This window comes from Caloenas nicobarica, chromosome 23 (genome assembly GCF_036013445.1).
Source record: "Caloenas nicobarica isolate bCalNic1 chromosome 23, bCalNic1.hap1, whole genome shotgun sequence".
NCBI classification, from domain to species: domain Eukaryota; kingdom Metazoa; phylum Chordata; class Aves; order Columbiformes; family Columbidae; genus Caloenas; species Caloenas nicobarica.
In genome coordinates, this window is record NC_088267.1 from 1,659,166 (window position 1) to 1,679,048 (window position 19,883).

General features: G+C 43.3%; 1 protein-coding gene and 1 non-coding gene across 9 annotated transcripts in view; both read right to left on the reverse strand.

Annotated features, from left to right (window-relative positions):
- The window catches only part of PUM1 (pumilio RNA binding family member 1), a 63,196-nt gene that overhangs the window by 19,234 nt on the left and 24,079 nt on the right, over positions 1 to 19,883 (reverse strand). For 3 of the 8 annotated variants that reach the window (XM_065650338.1, XM_065650340.1, XM_065650337.1), the window contains exons 4-11: positions 18,870 to 18,978; positions 16,178 to 16,356; positions 14,015 to 14,181; positions 12,811 to 13,081; positions 10,003 to 10,096; positions 8,552 to 8,668; positions 2,768 to 2,919; positions 948 to 1,086 (exon numbers count right to left, since the gene is read on the reverse strand). In XM_065650338.1, coding sequence (XP_065506410.1) covers positions 948 to 1,086; positions 2,768 to 2,919; positions 8,552 to 8,668; positions 10,003 to 10,096; positions 12,811 to 13,081; positions 14,015 to 14,181; positions 16,178 to 16,356; positions 18,870 to 18,978 — 1,228 coding nt within the window. The remainder of the gene's footprint in view (positions 1 to 947; positions 1,087 to 2,767; positions 2,920 to 8,551; positions 8,669 to 10,002; positions 10,097 to 12,810; positions 13,082 to 14,014; positions 14,182 to 16,177; positions 16,357 to 18,869; positions 18,979 to 19,883) is intronic. The other 5 variants (XM_065650344.1, XM_065650339.1, XM_065650343.1 and 2 more) reach the window with 3 other exon arrangements.
- Positions 5,118 to 5,200, reverse strand: LOC135997878 (small nucleolar RNA SNORD103/SNORD85). Its single transcript, XR_010607502.1, has one exon. It is a non-coding gene; the product is annotated as a small nucleolar RNA SNORD103/SNORD85 (small nucleolar RNA).

The window sequence follows — 19,883 nt, forward strand, 5'->3', positions numbered from 1 at the left end:
ACAGTTAAATAAAACTTTCAGGAAAAAGTGAAGTGCCTCTCTAAGATAGGGTCACAAAGTGAATATTCTCTGTGATCCCAAAAACCCTAACAATGCAGATTTAAGGAAATCTGCAGATTGCCTGGAAACATGCATGTTACAGTTCACTTTGTAACTTAAAACAGCAATATTCTTATGCCACAAAAAATACCATGTAACAACCATGTCACACTTTCAGCAAGGAGACCTGAGGTCAAAATAATCCTCTTTTCTTACATTCGACTAGCAGGACATACTTGTACATTATTCAAAAAAATACTTACGTTTGCCCTTTGCCATTACAACAATATTCTGTATAACTGAATGTCAAAAGCATTGGTACCACACAGCCTCATGGATCAGAGTTAAAATTCATGCAGTAGTTCTTCTCTTGAAGAACCCTAAATTACAGTAAACCCAGACTCCTTTTATCAATTCTCTTGTTTTTAAGCCACTAGTATTTGCCTGGAAGAAATTATGAACAGCAAGTCCTTATCCTGTTAAAGTCAAACACCTGGCAGGGATGGAAAGACAAGCCTAATGAATGCGACTAAGATAGCTCTGAGGTTTTAAAATAAAGATCACATAAGCTAGCATGATCCACAGAAAAATCTGAAAGCCATTTCCAATAGGAGCCATCAATTTTTTTGGATATGCAAGCAACTAATGCACTCGTACAGCAATACAGCTGATAACATTTGTTTTCATCTGTGGCACAGGGACCTAAACCCTGATTTAAGTTAAATGCTGCACTGGTAGTTGGGTTCACATCTAACAGCCTCTCGAAAATGCCGTCTAAACCCACAGATTAAAACCGAAAAACAATAAAAACTAAGCCCTGCTGAACGCCAGGCAAACGTGCCAGCACACAGAGACAAGATGTAATTTTCTGAGCTCTCCCTGGGCACTGGGGGAGCTGCAGCCCCTACCCGGCATCCCGGCCGCCAGCCCCTGGCCGAAGGCGAGCGCAGAGTTGACGGCGGCGGCGGCCACCAGTGGATCGGTCTGCTGGCCCTGCTGGTTCTGGTTGGGGGTCAGAGGACGCTGGCTGGCTCCTCCGCGGAGAACCTGCAGAACAGAGAGGAACATCGCAGCGCTCTGCTGATTTTGGGACGCAGGAGCAAGCCGCAGTCACCACACACAGCAGCAGCAATCTAGTGGAAGTTCTTGCATGCAACAACAGCTTTGTCACAACTAGAGTGTGACAACCTGTATCCTTTACTCAGGACAGAGCCGCCTTGGCCATCACAAGCCTTCACGTGGGTAAATGCAGAAGACTCCATTTAAATAATACATCCTCTATCCGGCTTACTGAGCGGCATCTGGAAACACTTCATCATCTGACCTCTTTCATTTCTTGATACACCTTCGATACTCAGCCTTTGGTTTCGCAGCCGTCTGGCCCAGCCCAGAGAACATTTGGTCTGTGCCATGACAGCACTGAGCAGAAACCTTAAAAAGCCCAATTCAGGGGCTGGGCGCTGATGACACGAGATGACACGGGTTTTTCCAAGCTGCCAGCCCCCACAGAAAACAGTGACCCAGTGACATGACACTTACTCATCGGAAATAATGACCACAGATCACACGCCATCTCCTACATGCAGCTCTTGTGGTTTAAGCACATTGCTCTCCAAAGGGACAACGGCAAACTGACCTTTCTGTAATGACCTGTGCCAGGCTTTCTTTGCAAAAGCCTTTTACTCCAAGTGGTGATGTAAGAATCTGCAACCATGACGAGGTCAGCTTATTAAAAAAGCCGTCCTTTGGCACTCCGCGTGCTAAAAGTAACATTGCCTGTGCCACCCGATAAAAGTTATTCAAAGGAAGAAATGACTTTGTGCACTGAGAGACTGCGAGATGATCCTGAATGTAACTGACATGTTAGTGTTTGCTGTCGCTGTTAAAGCCTGACCGTGAACTCCATACGCACACACCGTGCGAGGGCACCGGGCAGGATCCATGCAATGGGCGGCAGGCTGCAGGAAGGCAAACACTGGCATTTTTTATAAATATGCTGTTAAGATGCTGTAAGCATCACAGATCAACTGTCCATAATCACCGCTGTAGGTTTCCAAAATATTTGTCTCAGCACTTCTTAGAAAAATTTCATCCAAAAAATATATGCCATATCCTCTTACGGATGGAAGGTTTGCATTAAAAACAATACCATGAACCCGGCTCGTGCTCACTTCATGGCTATAAAAGTAATGAAAAAATATTTAAAAGCCTACTGATGATTGCTATTTTTTACTTAAATAGCCTAAGCCTTGGCAGACGCTCTCTTAGCACACACCTTCCGTATGGGTGAGGCTCCTGGTTTGAATGCCAAAGCATAAATGGCTTTAAGACACTCCTAATGCTGTTTTACCCGTGCACATGGGTACGTGCAGGAGCTCTGGGACCTGCCAGCTGGGGAGGTTTGATCATTAACTTGGTCAGGAACAAAGTGTTCTCCAGAATTGTTGGTGTGAAAATTCCCTGCTTTTATTGTCTGAGTTTCCTCCTTCTGCTCCAGTAGTCGCTAGATTCACATTTGTGTTTTCTGCATCAGATGTACAGCTATATTTAAATACCAGACCTTTAAAATGCTTGTTTTACCTAAGTGAAGCTAGGAAAACCAACCTCGTCAAATTCCAAGCATAGAAGAAAAAAACCACGATGATTCAACCCAAAGATGCACAACAATTTTCAACAGAAAATAAACTTAGGACTGGCGCAATGGGCTGCACAAGGCCCCTGCCCTTACCTGCTGCTGGCCCTGCTGGGTTTGCTGCGTGCTCTGCTGGTTGGCAGAGTTGGTGGCGGCGGCGGCGGCGGCCGCTTGCTGCTGGAACAGGCTGGCGGGATAAACTCCCCAGGGTGTAACTCCATAGTACTGGTGAGGGACCACGGCCGGGCCTGAAACACCAAGGGAACTGTCAGCGTCTGTGGCACAAAAACACTCGCTCCTCGTGTTGGGGTTAACAAATCCTATCGCCAGGTGAGCAGCTTAAAATCCTTTGTAAATACAGAGGGATCCTGTCATTTGTATTATGCATTTTTTAAAAGCTTAGAAGTCAGACCTGAAATTTCATCTTTACTTGTTTTTACCTTATTGGATGAGGTCAAATTCTGCTACCAGCGATCCTGTTGAAATTCCGTGTTCTTATAGTTGTACCCTAATTTTACAGTGAAGGAACAAAACTTTCTAACCAAAAGAGAAGGAAACTTCTTTAAGCACAGATATACAAGTCTCTTTAATCTCAGCTGACACTCACAGCTCAATAACATCTATATTTAGCTCCCCAATAAATTTTAAAAACCTCTTTGCATCTGGATAGCATCAGTTCTCGAGTGCTCAAAATATTATTTTCATTCAGTCCTACTTTGCATTTGCAAACTACCAAAAAAGAGGCTGTATGATCCTGTATCTTTTCACATTCCCTCCTCGTCAAACTTTAAAAAAATTAAAAAATCTCGGAGAGTACCAGAAAAAGCGCGACTTTTGAAGATCCACTGTGTTTTATCAAGTCTCAGGACACCACACATTTAATTTGGCGATAGCAGAATAGCAGCCTATATCCTTAAATAATTCTAGTTGGCAGAACGCTGAGTTCGCTGCGCTGAATGGTGGGGTCCCTCCCACCACATAACACCGAGGTGAATCCAATAATGTTTTTTAATATCTTGGTTCTATATCATTCGGAAAGGTCAGCAGAAAAGTAGAAGCATCTCCTTTGCTTTTCAAATACATCACCTGTCCCACGGGCTCCTTCCCTTACAGCACGATGGCCTTTTTAAGGTAAAGTGCCACAGTCATTATTTGACACTGGAGAATATACAAGTTTTTAAGTGAATTTGAAGCACACACTTGCTCTTACATGAAGTAAAAACAGCTTCTATTTTAAGAGAGTTCTAACCAAGTAATTTTATATTGCTGTTAATTAGGTCTTACAGTAAGATACTGCAAGGAGAACAAGTGTAACACACACAAAATATATAACTATTTGCCTAAAGAGACTTAAAAACTATCGTCCCCAAAATGAGGGATGACGGTAAAAAGAGAGACACAAAAAGACACTGCTTAGTGTAAGCTTGGCTGTGACAAAGGGGGAAAAAGCCAGGACAGTTTTTTGTCTTGTTTTTAATACAGTAACACGTGTTTGTCTCAAACGAGCTGCTCCATAACGCAAAAGCAATTCACTGTGCAACAGACTGGATCTCAGCAACCAACGTGGCAGAGACTCGGCTACACCTCAATATATTCATTTCATATTCAATGTCGAATATTACATTCATATTTCAAAAGTGTCACAGTTACTCTCCTTTTGTTTTTAATCATGCTACTTTCCCCAAATTTCGGACTTCGGGGTGTCACGGACATGCCTGCCCAGCTCTCTGGCCAGCAGGGAGATGTTGTTACACAAGCAGCCTGTTTCTAACACCAGGCACTTCAACACGTGCTCAACAGTCGGATTTGTCCCTCACACTAAAGCTCAGCCACAAAATCCCCCCTTGCTGGATTTACTGTCTCTCATCAGAGAAGGTGACTTGTCTGCCTCACTCAGATTTTTGTCTTGGAGCAGCAGCCACATGTTTCTTACCTTCCCACCTGGCAATTCTTGTGCAGTGGTAGCTAAAATTTAAAAAAAAAAAAAACAAAAACAAAAACACCAAACCAAACCACAAAAAACACACACTGCAGAAAATGAATCGGTCCTACAATGGTAGTGCCCATCTTGACCTATGTAATTACAGAAGTATAGCTAATTGGTGGATTATAACCTGTTTATATTCAACACAGATCAGATGCCAACTGCAGATCCTGCACTCAACAGGAAAATAGTTGCAACTGCTCCATTTTATGCAAATAATTAGTCTGTGTTTGCCCTCAGGCTACTGGGAAATTGCTGCCATACCCTTTATCTGGGCAAAATCTGGGCATCTCTCTGGCTTATTTTAATCTCAGCTCTAATTATCAAACAAGCATAGTCTAGATGAGGTTTTTTCCTAGTAAGAGGTTGCTCATCAGATCTGCCAAAGCCTTAGGTGTTTAAAAGAAGAGAGGCACAAAGTCTTTGAAGTTTGCAGGCAGCTGGGCTTAAAAGAGCTGCGAGTCTGGCTCAGCTCATCTGAGCGCGTGTGAGGCTCATTACCGAACAGCGTTCTCAGTGAGGGCAAGTGTGTCATCATCGCCAGACTCCGAGAAACACACAGAGCGTTTCTTCACTTCAGGAGACATTGCACCTGCTTTTACACTTACTAAAGATACACATATATAAAAAAATAAAAGCCATTCTAGTGCCTTTGAAATCAAATATTCCCACTACTACGTCTCACACACTGGCCACAGACACCCACAAATACTCCTTTCATGCAACATTAGCAAAACCATCTGTAAGTGTGTTCATAACCATTTTTGTTGCTTTTCATCTCAGCCGTGGCGCTGCAGTGTCCGGCAGCAGCAGCCGAACCCGCTGTCTGCAGGAACGACCCTCTCGCCCAGGACCACGACTGAACGACCACCAGGTTCAACAGCCACAAGAACCTCACGTCTGAAAATGCAAATGCATCTGCAAATAGCGACTTTATCAATTACCAGCGACTTGTGAGCCCATCGCTTCCCAAATCTCAACGGCAGATATCCATCAAGCAGTGTCTTTTTAGGGACGGGGTGTGAGAAAGGGCTGAACTCACTGGACAGCCCCGTGCAAACCCAACTGCCCAGTGCCGGGGCCGGCACAGATCCCAAAAAGCAGAAGCACCCGTGCAGAACCCCATGCCCCCTGCAGCACCAAGTGAACGAGGTTGCTAAAAACCCCAAAAACGGAGAACCACAGTGCAGACACAACCAACCCGCCCCTACCTGCAGTCCAGGAGCACTGTGTGTTTTTCTCCTGTACGCAGATTATTCCAGCATCCACCTCTCTACAAAGAGCAGAAACACTTTTCTACCTGTAACACACCACCTGAGGGAATCAACATTTCCCAACTTGTCTCACTAAAGGCAAGATTTCTTCTTTTTTGAGTGACATCTGTTTCAAATGACAAAGGCAATTTCACAACACTTTTTAAAGACGGCAGTATCTTCCCCATACACTTTAAACTCACAATTGATTTTTCTTCTTGAGTCTAGGAAGCCCCTCCCTCTGCATTCAAATTTGTTCTGTAAAATGCTACTATTGTTGGGAAGAAGAGAGTATTATCACAGGGCTGACAGTCTTACAATCATGTAAAAGCTGCCATAATAGCAGAATCTTAATTGACAGAATTATCTCTGCCATCAAACACACACAAGTTTCCCCTCCGCTTTAAGAATAACTGTAAGCAATAAACCACCAACAACTCTAAACTTATTTCTTCTATCTCAAACTTCTCCAAGTCCTCCCGATTTAACACTCTCATATGCATCAGGGAGGTCTTCTGACTTTATACATAATTGTAAATGTTTAAATTGCCCCACGCCCTTTGAGTCGTTACAGAGAAAACACTTCCATAACTGCTGAGTCTAGAGAGAAAAGGTGCATTTCCTACAACAAACATCAACACGGAGTGAAGTTTGTTACATTGCCATTTCCAGCCGTCAGGGTCCATAGCCCAGTGAGACGGGTGAAGTCACTCGTGTTTCTCAGTGGTGTAACACTAAGTGCGTTGCAGTGCATTATACATTCTTTTCTTTTGCTTTCGAGAGTCAAAGTTTAAAAGTTATTCAGGTAGAGATCCTGATGCCAACTTTTGGGATGCTTTAGGTATCCCGGGGTATGTTATTCCCCGGTTCAAATTTATAAGGCCTCAATCAGATATCAGGCAACTGCAATATTGCTGAGAAAAAGGGGAAAAAATAAAGAAGTTGTTGCCAACACACTCTCTGTTTCCTAGAAATCTGTCAGCAGTTACGTGTGGGCTTTCTATGAAATCAAGACACTGACCTCCTGCTCCACTGAACTTCAGCGCGTTCCTGAAGAACGAGCACTGGCTTTAGAAGCGTGGAGGTGATGCAGAAAGGTCATGCAGAATCCTCTTTTTCTGGTATTCGCTCCCAAAGCGCCTCTTCTGACTCCAACTGGAATTGCTATCGCTCTGTCACCTCTTCCCCGCTAAGTCGTGCTGCAGCTTCCTACTTCTATTTGTCACCAGAGTTCAGGTCATTCATTCACTGCCACATATCCATCATCACATGAGAGTTTATCGACTCCTGGACTATTAGAAATATCCTTGTACTCCGGCTCTTGGCTTTCTGCCATTTAATCACAGCATCATTTGTTTGCCAACACCACGTTGTTACCTAATCTCGCACTGTTATTATGCAATCAGCATACAAAATTCACAACAACCAAAAAGTCCAAAGCTCATACTCCAATTATAATCTTGATGCTTTACATCCTTCCATATGATCCACTAAAAACACCATCTGACTGCGTAACAGTTGCTGAAATCTCATTTCAGAGCTTGACCTGATACTGGTCTCAAAGCTTAAAGGCGAAGCAGCGGTTATGTAAGAACTGCTAAACACGCCAAAAAAATCACGTACCAAACCCCAGCGCTGCCTGGCAGAACGTGATATTCACGTCCAACCAACCTGTTACGGTTTTGATTTGGTACAAGCGATGTGCTGTGAGTGTACGAGTTGTAAGCAGAGGGTGGCAACAGCTTGCAGGCTCCACTAAAAGCCTAAAAACTACTCTGAATCAAGCAGGTTTTATTAAAATGTAGAAGATTTCCTTTCCCGGTGGCTCACAGAAAGCAAAGCACAGCTATAAAAATGTTCTCCTGAAAGTACATTCATCCTTTGTCCTCAACGCTTAGGCAAGAACTTTATGGCATACGCAGCAAAAGTTCAACGTACAATGTGTTCACACGCTGCCGGATAAGCTGTTTTACCGAGCTGTCATCTCGAGATACAACAATTTTGGTTATGACAGTTGGCAAGAATTTGGAAACTGATACGTGAACGTTTGGGAGAAAGATCTTGCATGAAGACAAGAGCCACCATCTTTGCTCGCCATCTGGCAAACTGCATATTCATACATAAGCCTCACAGCAGATATGGGATGTTTTTACCTAGAGAACCTAAAAGGTGTTAATTCTCAACAGAATCTTGCAAAAAAAGCAAAGAAATCATTTGCAGGATGCACTGCAGTAAATTAAGCTGAACAGCAGTGAGATACAACTTTCCTGGCAGGAAAACACGTCCTCCATCTTTCTAGCATTTCATCAGTGTATTTTCCAAGCTCTCTCTCACTACTGCCAGTTACCAAAAATCCCCAAACATGTAGCAACATTCATGTCTACAAGTGCTGCGTTTCAGATTTGCTCTGGTTGTTTATCCTCAACAGAGATGGAGCCCGTACTGAGCGTGATATGAGAAGTATCTCATTTAATCTACAGAAAATAGGGTTTCCAAGACAAGTTGTTTCAACTCACTGACATACAATTACCTCTCCATAGAAATGACAATGTACTAGTATTTAATTTTCACAATCACAGACCCGAAGAGCAGTTTGGGTACAGAAAATGGTCGGGAACGCATGGACAGGGGGAAACATCTCACCTAACGTGGCAGCTGCTGCGAGTCCGGCTGCGTACGGGTCAGTTCCTGGCGGAGCGGCGCTGATGATGTACGGATTGGGGACAAAGGCAGCAGGGGCTAAACCTGCTGAAAACATACCTGTCAGTAAAAACAAACTGCACTAGAAATCAAGCCCTACCAAAATACCTGGCTGGTGAACGCAAAAGCTCAGGTTGCTTTAGTATTTGCAAGCTTTTTACAGGTGGTTTTCTACAGGGAGTGAGCGACCACTGCGATTCTCAGAGTTTTAACGGAACAATATACAGAGAATATCGTTTACATTAAAGAAACTCAATTCCAAGGATGCAATGCCCCATAAGGAAAGCTGAAGTGGCAAAATAATATAATACCCACACTTGTTCACGTATCTTTGCAGTGCAGATACACCCTTACTGTTTAGATGACTATTAACACCAGCTAGATATTATCTAATTGCTTGTTATTACTCCATATTTTCTATAGCAAGTTGATCGAGAACCAATCTACCCTATTTTTGAGTTCCGTGCCCACTACACAATGCCAGGACTTCAATTAATTCATTTGGAAGGAGCTCGGGAGTGCACGGGCACTATCGCTGCTGTGTGGGCATCTCCTTCCTCTGCAAAGAAACAGTTTAATCATTAGAGAAATTACTGGGGGGCGGGCAAGGGGCATGGAGGGAGGTGAAGCTGAAGGGGAAGAAGTTAAAAAGCTAAATGATTTTAATTCAGGTCTAGCCCTGAACTCCAATAAGCACAGGAGGGTGCTGCACAGAGCTGGGAGCATCCCAGAGCATTTGTATCACGCTTTCAGGTAGGAAGAAATAGCACTTCAAACTGCTTATTGTGCTGAAAATGTTTAACGCTACGAGAGTTTCACTTTAACCATTCAGGAGTAGCCCTTCTACAGTCGTCCTGTTTTTCCAATCACAGGATTAAGCGCTTCCTTCCCAGTTAATCTCTACTGTTTTAATGATATGAATCACGTGTTTGCATAAATCGCATCTTTATCTTCAAGTCAGGCCCCAGGCAGCTGAACCATAAGACGCACACTCAGGTGTATATTGAGTTGTGCATTTTCCCCTCAGTTCACTGTGCTGTTTACTCCAATTCGCACCTCGCTCAGAGCCAGCGAGGACTTCAAAACACTTTCACACTTTCACTGTGGAACAGCACCCTCAGCAGCTACGAGCGTCATTCCTGCCAGACACGAGTGCTCTAGAGCTTTTTGAGTGTGCAAGAGATACCTCCAGAATTTTTCAAATCTTCCAACAATACACTTCTGCTTGTATGTCAAATACCAGTTGCAAAAACATACTTAGGATCCTCTAAAACCTACCAAATCCTTCTTCCGTCCCACCCCGGTATTTTCCCCAATGTATTCTGAGGATTAACAGAAGTCCAGTAAAATGTAATGCATTAAATAAATAGAATAAAAGAATAAATAAGACTTACCTATGTGGGGCTGATGGGCCGCAGCCAAGGCGTACTGCTGCTGCTGCGCCGCCGTCAGCTGCTGAACGGCCAGGGCGTTCGGTCTCTGGAACAGCTGGAGCGACAAAAGCACCGACACGGCCCTTTACTCACATACAAAAAGCACCCTCTTCATTCCTTTTAAAGCAATTCCTTTACACTAGGTTTATTTTCACAAATACAGACACTTTGCTGTAAAGGGAAACATTTCAAAGGGAACGGAAAAAATAAAACAAGCCCCTTCGAAATCAATTGCACGTGATAATCCATCTGAAAAGAAAGTATGTATTTCTGAAGTGCAGCTAAACCACAATGAGGGTTTTCTCTGCCATTCAATGACTCGACGATCTTGAGGGTCTCTTCCAACTGAACTGATTCCGATTCCAAACCCATGTTTTCCCAGCTCCTCCAGCACACAACCCTGACTGCAGCCTGGGCAGCACCAGCAGCTGCCACGAGGTGATTTGGGTTTCTTTAATTCATCCAGGTCCTTACTACAAACTGACTTCCCCAGTTTCCAATGCCTCTACCCAAACGAAACGTTCCCTGAACCAAACCATTAGCAAAGCGTCGCTCAGCTCTAATTAAACCACCTCAGGATCCGCAAGCTGAACAGCCACCCTGAAACTACCCCGGAGGAATGTTCATCCCTCTGACGGCCACAAGGGATCATTGCTGAGGTGGAACAACAACACAAACCGCTGCGATAAATGTTTTCTCTCTCCACTCACTTGGAAAAAAAAATACACCTAAATGCTCTACAATTTTCACACCTATTATCTCTGCCCTTCTTTCAGACAAGTGAGCTACTGCAATAATAATTCTGCCCATATTTTTGGCAGAAACTCACAACTATCAAGTAGCATGGCATCATTGAGAAAATAAGGAGGGTGTTTTTATAGACAAAAACTGGAGCTGGTTCTCAGGAGAGCAGGATAAGCAACTGTGTTTGTGCAGAAAATCTGAAAAACAACATTTCCCTGGGCCTAACATGAGGGCAATAAACCACCCCAGCAGTCTTCATGCAGAACACAGCTTTTCTTTTTTCTTGTTGTTTTTTTTTTTTTTTTAAAAAGATGTTGTCCAACAATACTTCATGTTTACACAAGGTTCAGTGCTCAGAAGGGGTATAATCTTCATTAATACACCGTCTGTCATTAGTAGTGGGATCAAATGCTCTACTGACACGTGGTTAAGACCTTCGCTTCTTAATATTGCTTTTAGCTTTACTTGCTTGTAATCCCTTCGAACTATATGATGCTTCCCAACGGACCGAGAAAGACACTTCTACAGACGGGATCCTTTTGTATTTCCTTCTGCCAACCCAACGGAAAGGACTATAATGCCACAAGGCAGATTTCTTTCATACGGGCAACTGTGACCCCCCGCTCCCCTCCAAAATCCCCGCTTCAAAGAGACGAGAGAGAGTTTTAAATCCTACTTTTTAAAGTCGGGGAAAAAAACAAATAAAAGCCACTCAACATCGTAAATTAGCCTTAATTTAAACAGAAAACACCAACAAAATGCAAATTACAGGCTTCTCATTCCTACAGTTATTTTCCCATTGCTAACAGTTCTTTAAAAAGCAGTTCTCTTATTTAGCTCTAACGTGTTTTTAAAAAATAAACAAGTTTCATTGTTTGAAAGTCATTCTTGGGAATGCAAGGCCCTACACCAGACTAAAAGACTTGACACTAGCTTTTTTTTGCTTCTCTCTGAACTCTACAGCAGCTATATAGCTTAATCATTAAAAATGTTTCCATCATTCACCTCCCAAACATGCTATATAATAAACCAACCGATCGAGCTGTAACGCAGATATTTACATTGCTTTTAAGACCACGATATCTCTCTGAAGGTGGGTCTTTAGCACAAACCTGGCAACAGTCTCTCCTCAATCCCTTGTGCCAACGAGCTATTTTGTTAAAAAGATCAGCTGTTTCAGGAAACCCAGGGCTCGTTATATACTCTCACAATCAGCTACAACAAAGGATTTTATTCTTCTTTGAGGGATATCACACTTAGAAAAGGAAAGCAATAAAAGTTTACAATCGTTACCCAAACTAGCAGGAACAGGAGTGGATTACAAGTTGATCATTGGATTTAGGCCCAGCATTCAAGAGGAGCCAACAGCAAAGCCAGGACTCGCGTTTCTTGGCCGGGATGAGAAGCTCAGGCCGCTCGCGTGGGAGAAAAGGTCAAACAAACCCGCTGGGCTGAGATAAAAGTTTTGTAGCGTTGGACTCTGACCTCAGGTTTTAAACCAGGCCCAAGTCCGAGCGAGTCAGTTTAAACTCGTTATTCCTTCAGTTTGCCCCACTTGGTGCTGCACGGATCCCAAACGCTGGGGCTGAACCAGCGTCTGACCCTTAAGTCACTTAAGTGCTCAAGGGTGGGTTGTGTGGGGATTGTTGTTGTTGTGTTTGGTTTTTTGTTGTTTTGTTTTGGGTTTGGTTGGTTGGGTTTTGTTTGGGTTTTTTGTTTGGTTGGTTTTGTTTTGTTGTTGTTTAGCTTGTTCGGGTTTTTTTTTGTTTAGCAGTTTTTACTAATTTAAACCTCTTCTCCAATGCAAACTTACGCCGAAAATGATTAACACACAGGAAAGCGCTGTTGATAACTCCTGTTTACTACAGGTCCTCAAGACTGCTCTGTAGGTGGCTCAGAGATGACAAAACCATCCCAAGTGTTCCTCCATCCCTCTCCAAACCTCCCTCCGTCCCTCTCCCCAGAAGAACCCACGCTAACCCCAGGATGACTCTCTCGGGACAGGGCAGGACAAGGACACGTTACCTGCTGCTGGGAGCTGTAATCAAAGAGCCCCACGGTCGCTGCGGATGAGTCCACAGGTACTTGGGTGCCAGAATAATCAAACTGCAGCGGCTCCATCCCCACGTGCTCCATGGGATCCAGAGGGACGCTCTGGGACTCCATGTTGGAGAAATCCTCCACCGGTTTGGCACCATTAGTGCTCGCCAGCTGGGCCAAACCCTCCGATCCGTTCTGGTTTGGCCCCAGAAGATCGACTTCACTAGCAGAGTTCTGGCAATTACCGGGTGTACGGCTACAGAAAGAAGATACTCGTCACTAAGAGCATCTATTTAATGCTGTATCACACAGTGTCAACAGGCACTAGAGCTCACCAGAACTGTTTGTAGATGTTGTGATAAATGGGGGGAAAAAACAGTCTGAAATAGTTCCCTAAATGAATTCTACCGAACAATTTATATTAAAAAAACAAAACACCACCATCCACAAACCCCCCAGACCCTGCCTCAAAGACCTGTTACGGTGTAAGTGTAAAAAAAAAAAAAAAATCAGTTGCTTTTTTCTCCTCCATTGAGAGAGCCAGTCATAAGAAGCCAGGATTTCAGAAATGCCAAAGTTATTTTTTCATCAAGCTCTCCGGTAATTATTAACCATGTGACGCTCTGGCACCGTATCTTGCTTGCAGCCTTTCAGAAGTAGCTGCTATGGTTTCCTAATTACCCACCAGAAGCACTGGACTCAAGTGGGAAATGGTTCGTGTCGATGCAGAGCCAGCAGAACGCGCCTCCCAGCACATTTGGTTTGCTTTTACAGTCTTCCTACGTGTCAACACAAGGCGCAGCGAGCAGGGAAGCCAGCAAGAAATACAAATGCATCGATTCCATCAACAGCACAATTTCACAAGGCTTTAATCTCTGGGGAGCTACAAGGAACACGTCCAAAGCCCCAACTGTAATTCAGACCAGTATATAAGCAGAGTCAACATCTTCAGTAGGTGGTTCCATAGGAATCCCACCCTGAGTCATTAAAAAAGGTGTGAAAATAAAACCAGACTCCAATATGCACAGACTAGAGCGATCGGCTGTTACCCTCCACCCTCTCCCACTGCGTCCCTGTGTACATTATAACATCCTTATCAAACTGTTTCAATGACTCAAAGGCTTTTGGAAAATCTTTCAAAAAATATTAAGTGCAACCCTGGTTAATTATGAACTAACAGTGCACGTACCTGAAGTCTTTGACATCTGCGTCAATCCCATTCTGCACAGGCAAACCATTTGTTTTATCCATCACATCCCCCTCCTCCTTCAGATCTCCTAATTTATCGCCATCAAACGTGCCCTTATTTTTCTTATCCCCTTTGTCATTCTCATCATTCTCTGCATCCCTTGGCCCCTAGGCAAAAGAGACGTTATTTTAATAAGCTTAGATTTCAGATCAATTTTACTTTTATTCTGAGATGCTAACGAATCAAAGAAATATGTCACAATAAAGTGAGTCACTTGCAAACATCAATTCTTACAAATAAAAATATAAAAAAGCAAAACAGTCAATCATAATTGAAAAAAATAACAGAATTAGCTCTCACTCTTCCAAGACAGGTTTTATCTATCCGCGCAGTTTCTTGTATTTAGTAATTCAGGGTCTGCTTCTATATGCTCTAGAAATCCCACCCCAAAATAATTTTAAAGAATATTTATCCAAGTCATCTTTCTAGATGGGACTTGGGCAGTTCAAAATTAACTTTTAAATACAACAGCATGTACTGAAGGGCTATAAACTGAATGAGCATCCCTCTGAAAGTCACTGTCTTGGTGTCAAAGATGCAGCGATGGGCTGGACAAGTGCAGGTATTTGAGCAGAACAGGATCACATCATTTTTGGGGGGCATTACTGTGATTTGCACAGTGAATTCAAAGGTACAGCTCTTTCAGGAGCACTCAAGTCAATCAGTAGCTTCATCATTCATTTGTATAATGCTAAAACACATTTTTGACGAGAAATGAACAAGATAAAAAAAAAGAGGATTTCTGTTCTGTTGAGTGTTTTAGGAGCAGTATTACAAGTGCGGCATTTCTGCCCTTAATGTCCGCATTTTGTTTCACTTGGGAGAAGAATAAAGGGTGATTATGCCAGGGGCAGAGTTTTGAACAACAAAAGGGAGAGGAAAACCAACATAATTTATGATAAAAAACAGCAAAGGGCATATAAACATATTTATCAGAGCCAGCTTTGGTGCTGTCACAAAGACATTCAAACCCTGTCTTCCACTTCATTTGAGGGAAAAGTACTCGGTACATAACAAGGCATTTGAATCCTGTTACCAACTAAATCATTTTTCCATTCTCTCTAATTGGAGGAGGGGTTTCCCCCCCCCCATATTTAGGAAAAAAAAGGTTGTTTTTAAAAGCAATCATCTTCTGATGCTGCTTCTTAAAGAAAATAAAATTGTGTTTCTTTAATATTAAAGAGCAGACTTGGAAATGCCAATCACAAATATGAATTTGGAGCCCAATTCTCACTCACACAATGTGTATTATTCACCAGTGAGACCCTTTGTTTCAGAACTGGCCCCCTGAGGATCGTGCTGCGGAGGAGACACCTCTCTAACCCCCAATTTGGGTGATAAATGGGCTCCTTCCACTGATTGTTCATGTCTCAAAAATCATCTTTCTTAGGCTCAGGGTTCAACAAGGTTATCAGGTGCCCACTAATGAGGGACAAAAATAAGGCTGGATGAAGCGAACCCACAGATGAGCACAGCAGCCCAACAGTAACAAACCTACTCGGCTTTTATGTTTTCCAACAATTCCTGATCCGGCACTGGGCCGATGAGGTAGAGCTGAGACGCAGCCAATTTTTCCTACAGGGATGGGCCTTGATTATGCCTCTTGCATCCTTGAATCGGAGGCAGCAGCAGCTCTGCACCCTTCCCCACCCACACAGCACAGGACTAATTCCATTTCTCCATGGGCAATGATACACCCCAGAAAGCGTTTCCCAGCCGGAGTGGCTTTTCTAGCTACGTTACATCTCTAGCATCATTACATGGAGCTTTTTGTTCTTAGCCAGCAACAAAGCAGCCACACGCTCATTCAGAAACCACAGGAATATTTGCATACTTTTCCCAACGACAAGCTTAGATGAGGTGTTATTGCTCCTGAAGAACCTGGGAACATCAGCAACCTTCACATCCACCTCCCACACCGCATCCCTCAAGTCAAGAACAACTGTTATCCTGCTAGCCGACCCGTTTTACAATAGCTAGCTAAACTAAGAGCAAATACAAGAAATACCTGCCTTTAGGAATGGATTAACAAAGGACAAACCAAGCAGCAAACAGAGAAAAGAACATGATGGGAACTGAAATGTTAAAATCAGGCAGACTTACAAATCCTCCTTTCCTTAGGCAGGAGTCTCCCGGAGATGAGCTCAACACATACTCCACCATGCTAACGCCAAGTCCTCCACTCTCTGACCGTGGGGAAAGCACCGAGTTGACTTCACTATTCACATGAAACCCCTGACCAGGTCTTCTCTGAACCATAATGGGCTGGGAAACAGAGTGATCTGGAACAAAAACATGGGTCATTCTTATAAGTAGATTCAACTATTCAGAGAAGGCAAGTCATTACATATGCACTCTCTAGGGTCTTAATTGTACTAAGAAGTGCCAACTTTTGGACTCTGATGTCCATTAGAAAAAGCGGAATGGCTTTCTCACTTTTAAAAATATTATTACCTGTAAGCCTACAAGCAATAACTACATTTAAAGCCTAATATAATAAAATTTCAGAAATGTTAAGTCTAAGTAAAGGTTGCAATTAAAAAACCAAAGCTCTATTTTTCAGTTTTAGTAAAACACTCACATTAGTACAGTGAAAAAACCATCAGTCTTGGTTTGTCATTTGAAACATCCTACTGTTAAACCAGCCCACATTTGCTTTCTTGGTCATGTGAACTGCCATATTCACACCATGACCAGAGTTTCTCTCAGCTGCTACATCCTCAAGAAAAAGTTTATGAGAACTTCATTTCTCCTTCCTCACTCCCATCCCTTTCTCATCCCTGCAGCGTGAGGGTTTGCAATCCAACCAGACCAGACCGAGATGTCTCCAAGTCCTTTCGAGCTCTGCAAACATCGCTGGCTGGGCAGGAGAAGGGGACCCTGTGGCCCCAAGGAGGGAAGGGACAAATTTCTCTGCTCCTGGCAATAGTCAGTGAGTCAGAAATACCAGGCACACATCCAGCAGCTGCCAGGGGACGGTGGAAGGGACATGCAATGATATTGGTACGGTAGCTGCCTTATAAGCTGGTGGGAGAAGTAATTCTGTTGTTGCTTCTGGCTACACTTTCCTGCCTTCTCCCTCGAGAGAGCACAAGCCTCTATGTGGCCACAAAGTGAAGTGGACTGGGGAGATTTTTCCAGGATAAAGTTAACAAAGAAATGACAAAAGCTAGTTTTAACCCAGATCGATTCCCAGCAGCAGGTCTCACTGCACTGCTGCACAACTCCTTGTACCAGCAGGAGGGGAAAGAAGGGTGGGCAGCACCAGCCAGGGCTGCTTCTTCCAGCGGTACTGGCTTTAAACGCTTTAAAATGACAACTTCAAGGTGAAGTAGTGGAGAAGCAAAGCCACACGGGGGGACTGCAGTGCACAGTGCGGACACAAAGGAAAATGGATGGAGCGGAGGGCATCTTACAGAAAACCGGGCTTCCTGAGTTCCACTGGCCATGGAACAAGTCTGGCCAAGGACATCTCCCAGTTGTGCTCCTTGCTCCGGGACAGAGACCTTGAGCGACTACTCAGCCCACAGCCATTCTCTTCGTTTGAGCTGAGCAAAAGGGGAAATTCTGACATCCCTGACTCACAGGCACCATTTCGGGCCATGGCTGGGGAATAAAGGCTCTTAAGGTGCAGAGGATTGATTGAAAATAAACAAAGGAGATGAGACGAAGGGCTTTGACTCACGGAGATCAGGCGGTGTAGGAGGCTCCCTCCCCCAGATGTCTACCCTGCCTGTCTGCTGGATGGAACCAGCCCAACAGACACAGCAAAGCAGAAATTCTCCTCAGCTCTTGCTGTTCAGGGTCTGGCTCAGCCCTTAAACTCTCCCTCAACTTCAGCTGGTACTAAAAAGCCAGGCACAAGGTGCTGGTGAGGACAGCCGGGATGCAGATCCACGGGATGCAGCCGCTCTCCAAAACCTCCCCAGTACTCAGCCAGGCTGTGACATTCAGCGGAATTTTGAGAAGTTTTATCTCCTCTTCACAGCCAGTTTGAAATTTAAATAATAAAAAAAATGCCCTTGCGACTATCCCAATACCTTCTCTCTAATAAGGGATATTTTCAGCAGGAAAAAAAACCCCACCCGACAGTGAAGTTGCTCCAAATCCCATCTCCCCTGGAGCTGTAGTTCTGCGCAGTTGTTTGGAAACTGCACGAGATGCTCAGTAGTGTTTAAGGAGCGTATTTGTTACATACAGAAAGCACAGAAAATGAAAAGTAAAAGGTTAGCATTTCGAATACAGCACATGCATGCTATTTTTTGCCATTTAGCTAAAACCAACCTGAACACTCCATGCTTAACTTCAAAATAATGGACAGTCTCTGATCCAAGATCAAAATTCTTGGCAGATAAACGTCAACACTACTAATTTAAAACAACACTTTTTTTCTTTTTTTTCAATTGAATGTTGTTGGGTTTTGGTTGGTTGGTTTAGTATTTAAAAAATTCTGAGGTTGTTTGTGTTTGTTCGAACTTGAAGTAATCCAACCCAAGGCAGAAAATCCATCAAGAAGTTTAAATTAAGATTTCAATGGCATCTAAAATCCTAAGCAGATAAACATAAGGGTACACACGCTCACATTAGATAATGTTTTTATAACTATGGATATCTTTTACCTCTATCACAAAACAATGTGGTTTTTTCTAATAGTTTTTTATTATGTAAAACAGATGTTTTAAAAAAAAATAATCTTTTAAAAGCTGTGTCATCCAGACTGACCAGCAATTTTAAGTAGATGAGTTGCACATTTCTGTATTCAACCCCAACTAAATTAAGTAAATAATTGAGCTACCTGATGTTCCCCAAGCACTGTCTCTCCACTGATCTCCCAGAAATATCCCTTTTGGTCCATCTTTGCTGGAATCATCAGATTCCCAAAACTTTTTACCCGGCAACAGCTGCTGCAATTAAAACAAAACAAAACAAAACAACAAAAAACAAAGCATGATTAAAATAAGTATAAAATGCAAACATAAACCATAAGCGTCTCCCTTCTAAACATGAATCAATCATTAAACACAAACTGATACATGCCTTATAATCAAAATATTTATGTTCTCCTAGGGTGAAAACCATACAGCAACTGAGATAATGATTCAATCTCAGCAATCCTCTGACATTCTTCAATGCTTTATGAACCCACACACGTAAGCACACACACACAATTGGCATTCTCCAGCCTCTTGGCATGAGAGCTACTTGGAAGAAAAATATCAGCAGAAAAAAGCCTGTTCCGATCACAACATTATCATGACCTCCACCTGAACTGCGAGGAAACCTCTGAAACTCCCCAGCGTTTCCAGCAGAGATTCTTGCCTTCGGATCCCCAGGTTCTGACGCGGCCAGGGCCAGAACAGCTCCAGAGGTACCAGGAACTCCCACTTCGCACTTACTGAACGACTGCTCAGGACTCTCCACGCTACGAAGGTTATTTGTAAACACTAGTAAGAGTGAACAGTTCTGGGCCACTGCACCTGCCACACGCGCATTGCTCCTATCGATGAAACGAAAGAGGTTAGGGACTGAGAACCAGACAAAGTCATCTTTGGCTTGAATGAATCCAAAAAAGATCGTTCTGCAGTTCATGAGATGGCAGAAAGAACGGCGAGCCCTATTTAGCACATGTATTTTGAAAATAGCAGCTTCACCGAGGAAACACCTGCCGCATGGCATCTACATATGGCAAGGGAAATTTCCAGCCCTGCTTAAGTGCCTTATGTGTCAAGCCTACAATCTCCAAATTAAATCTTCAGGCTGAATGAGATGTATGCGATTCAGATAGGAAGGAACAGTACATTCATAGCAA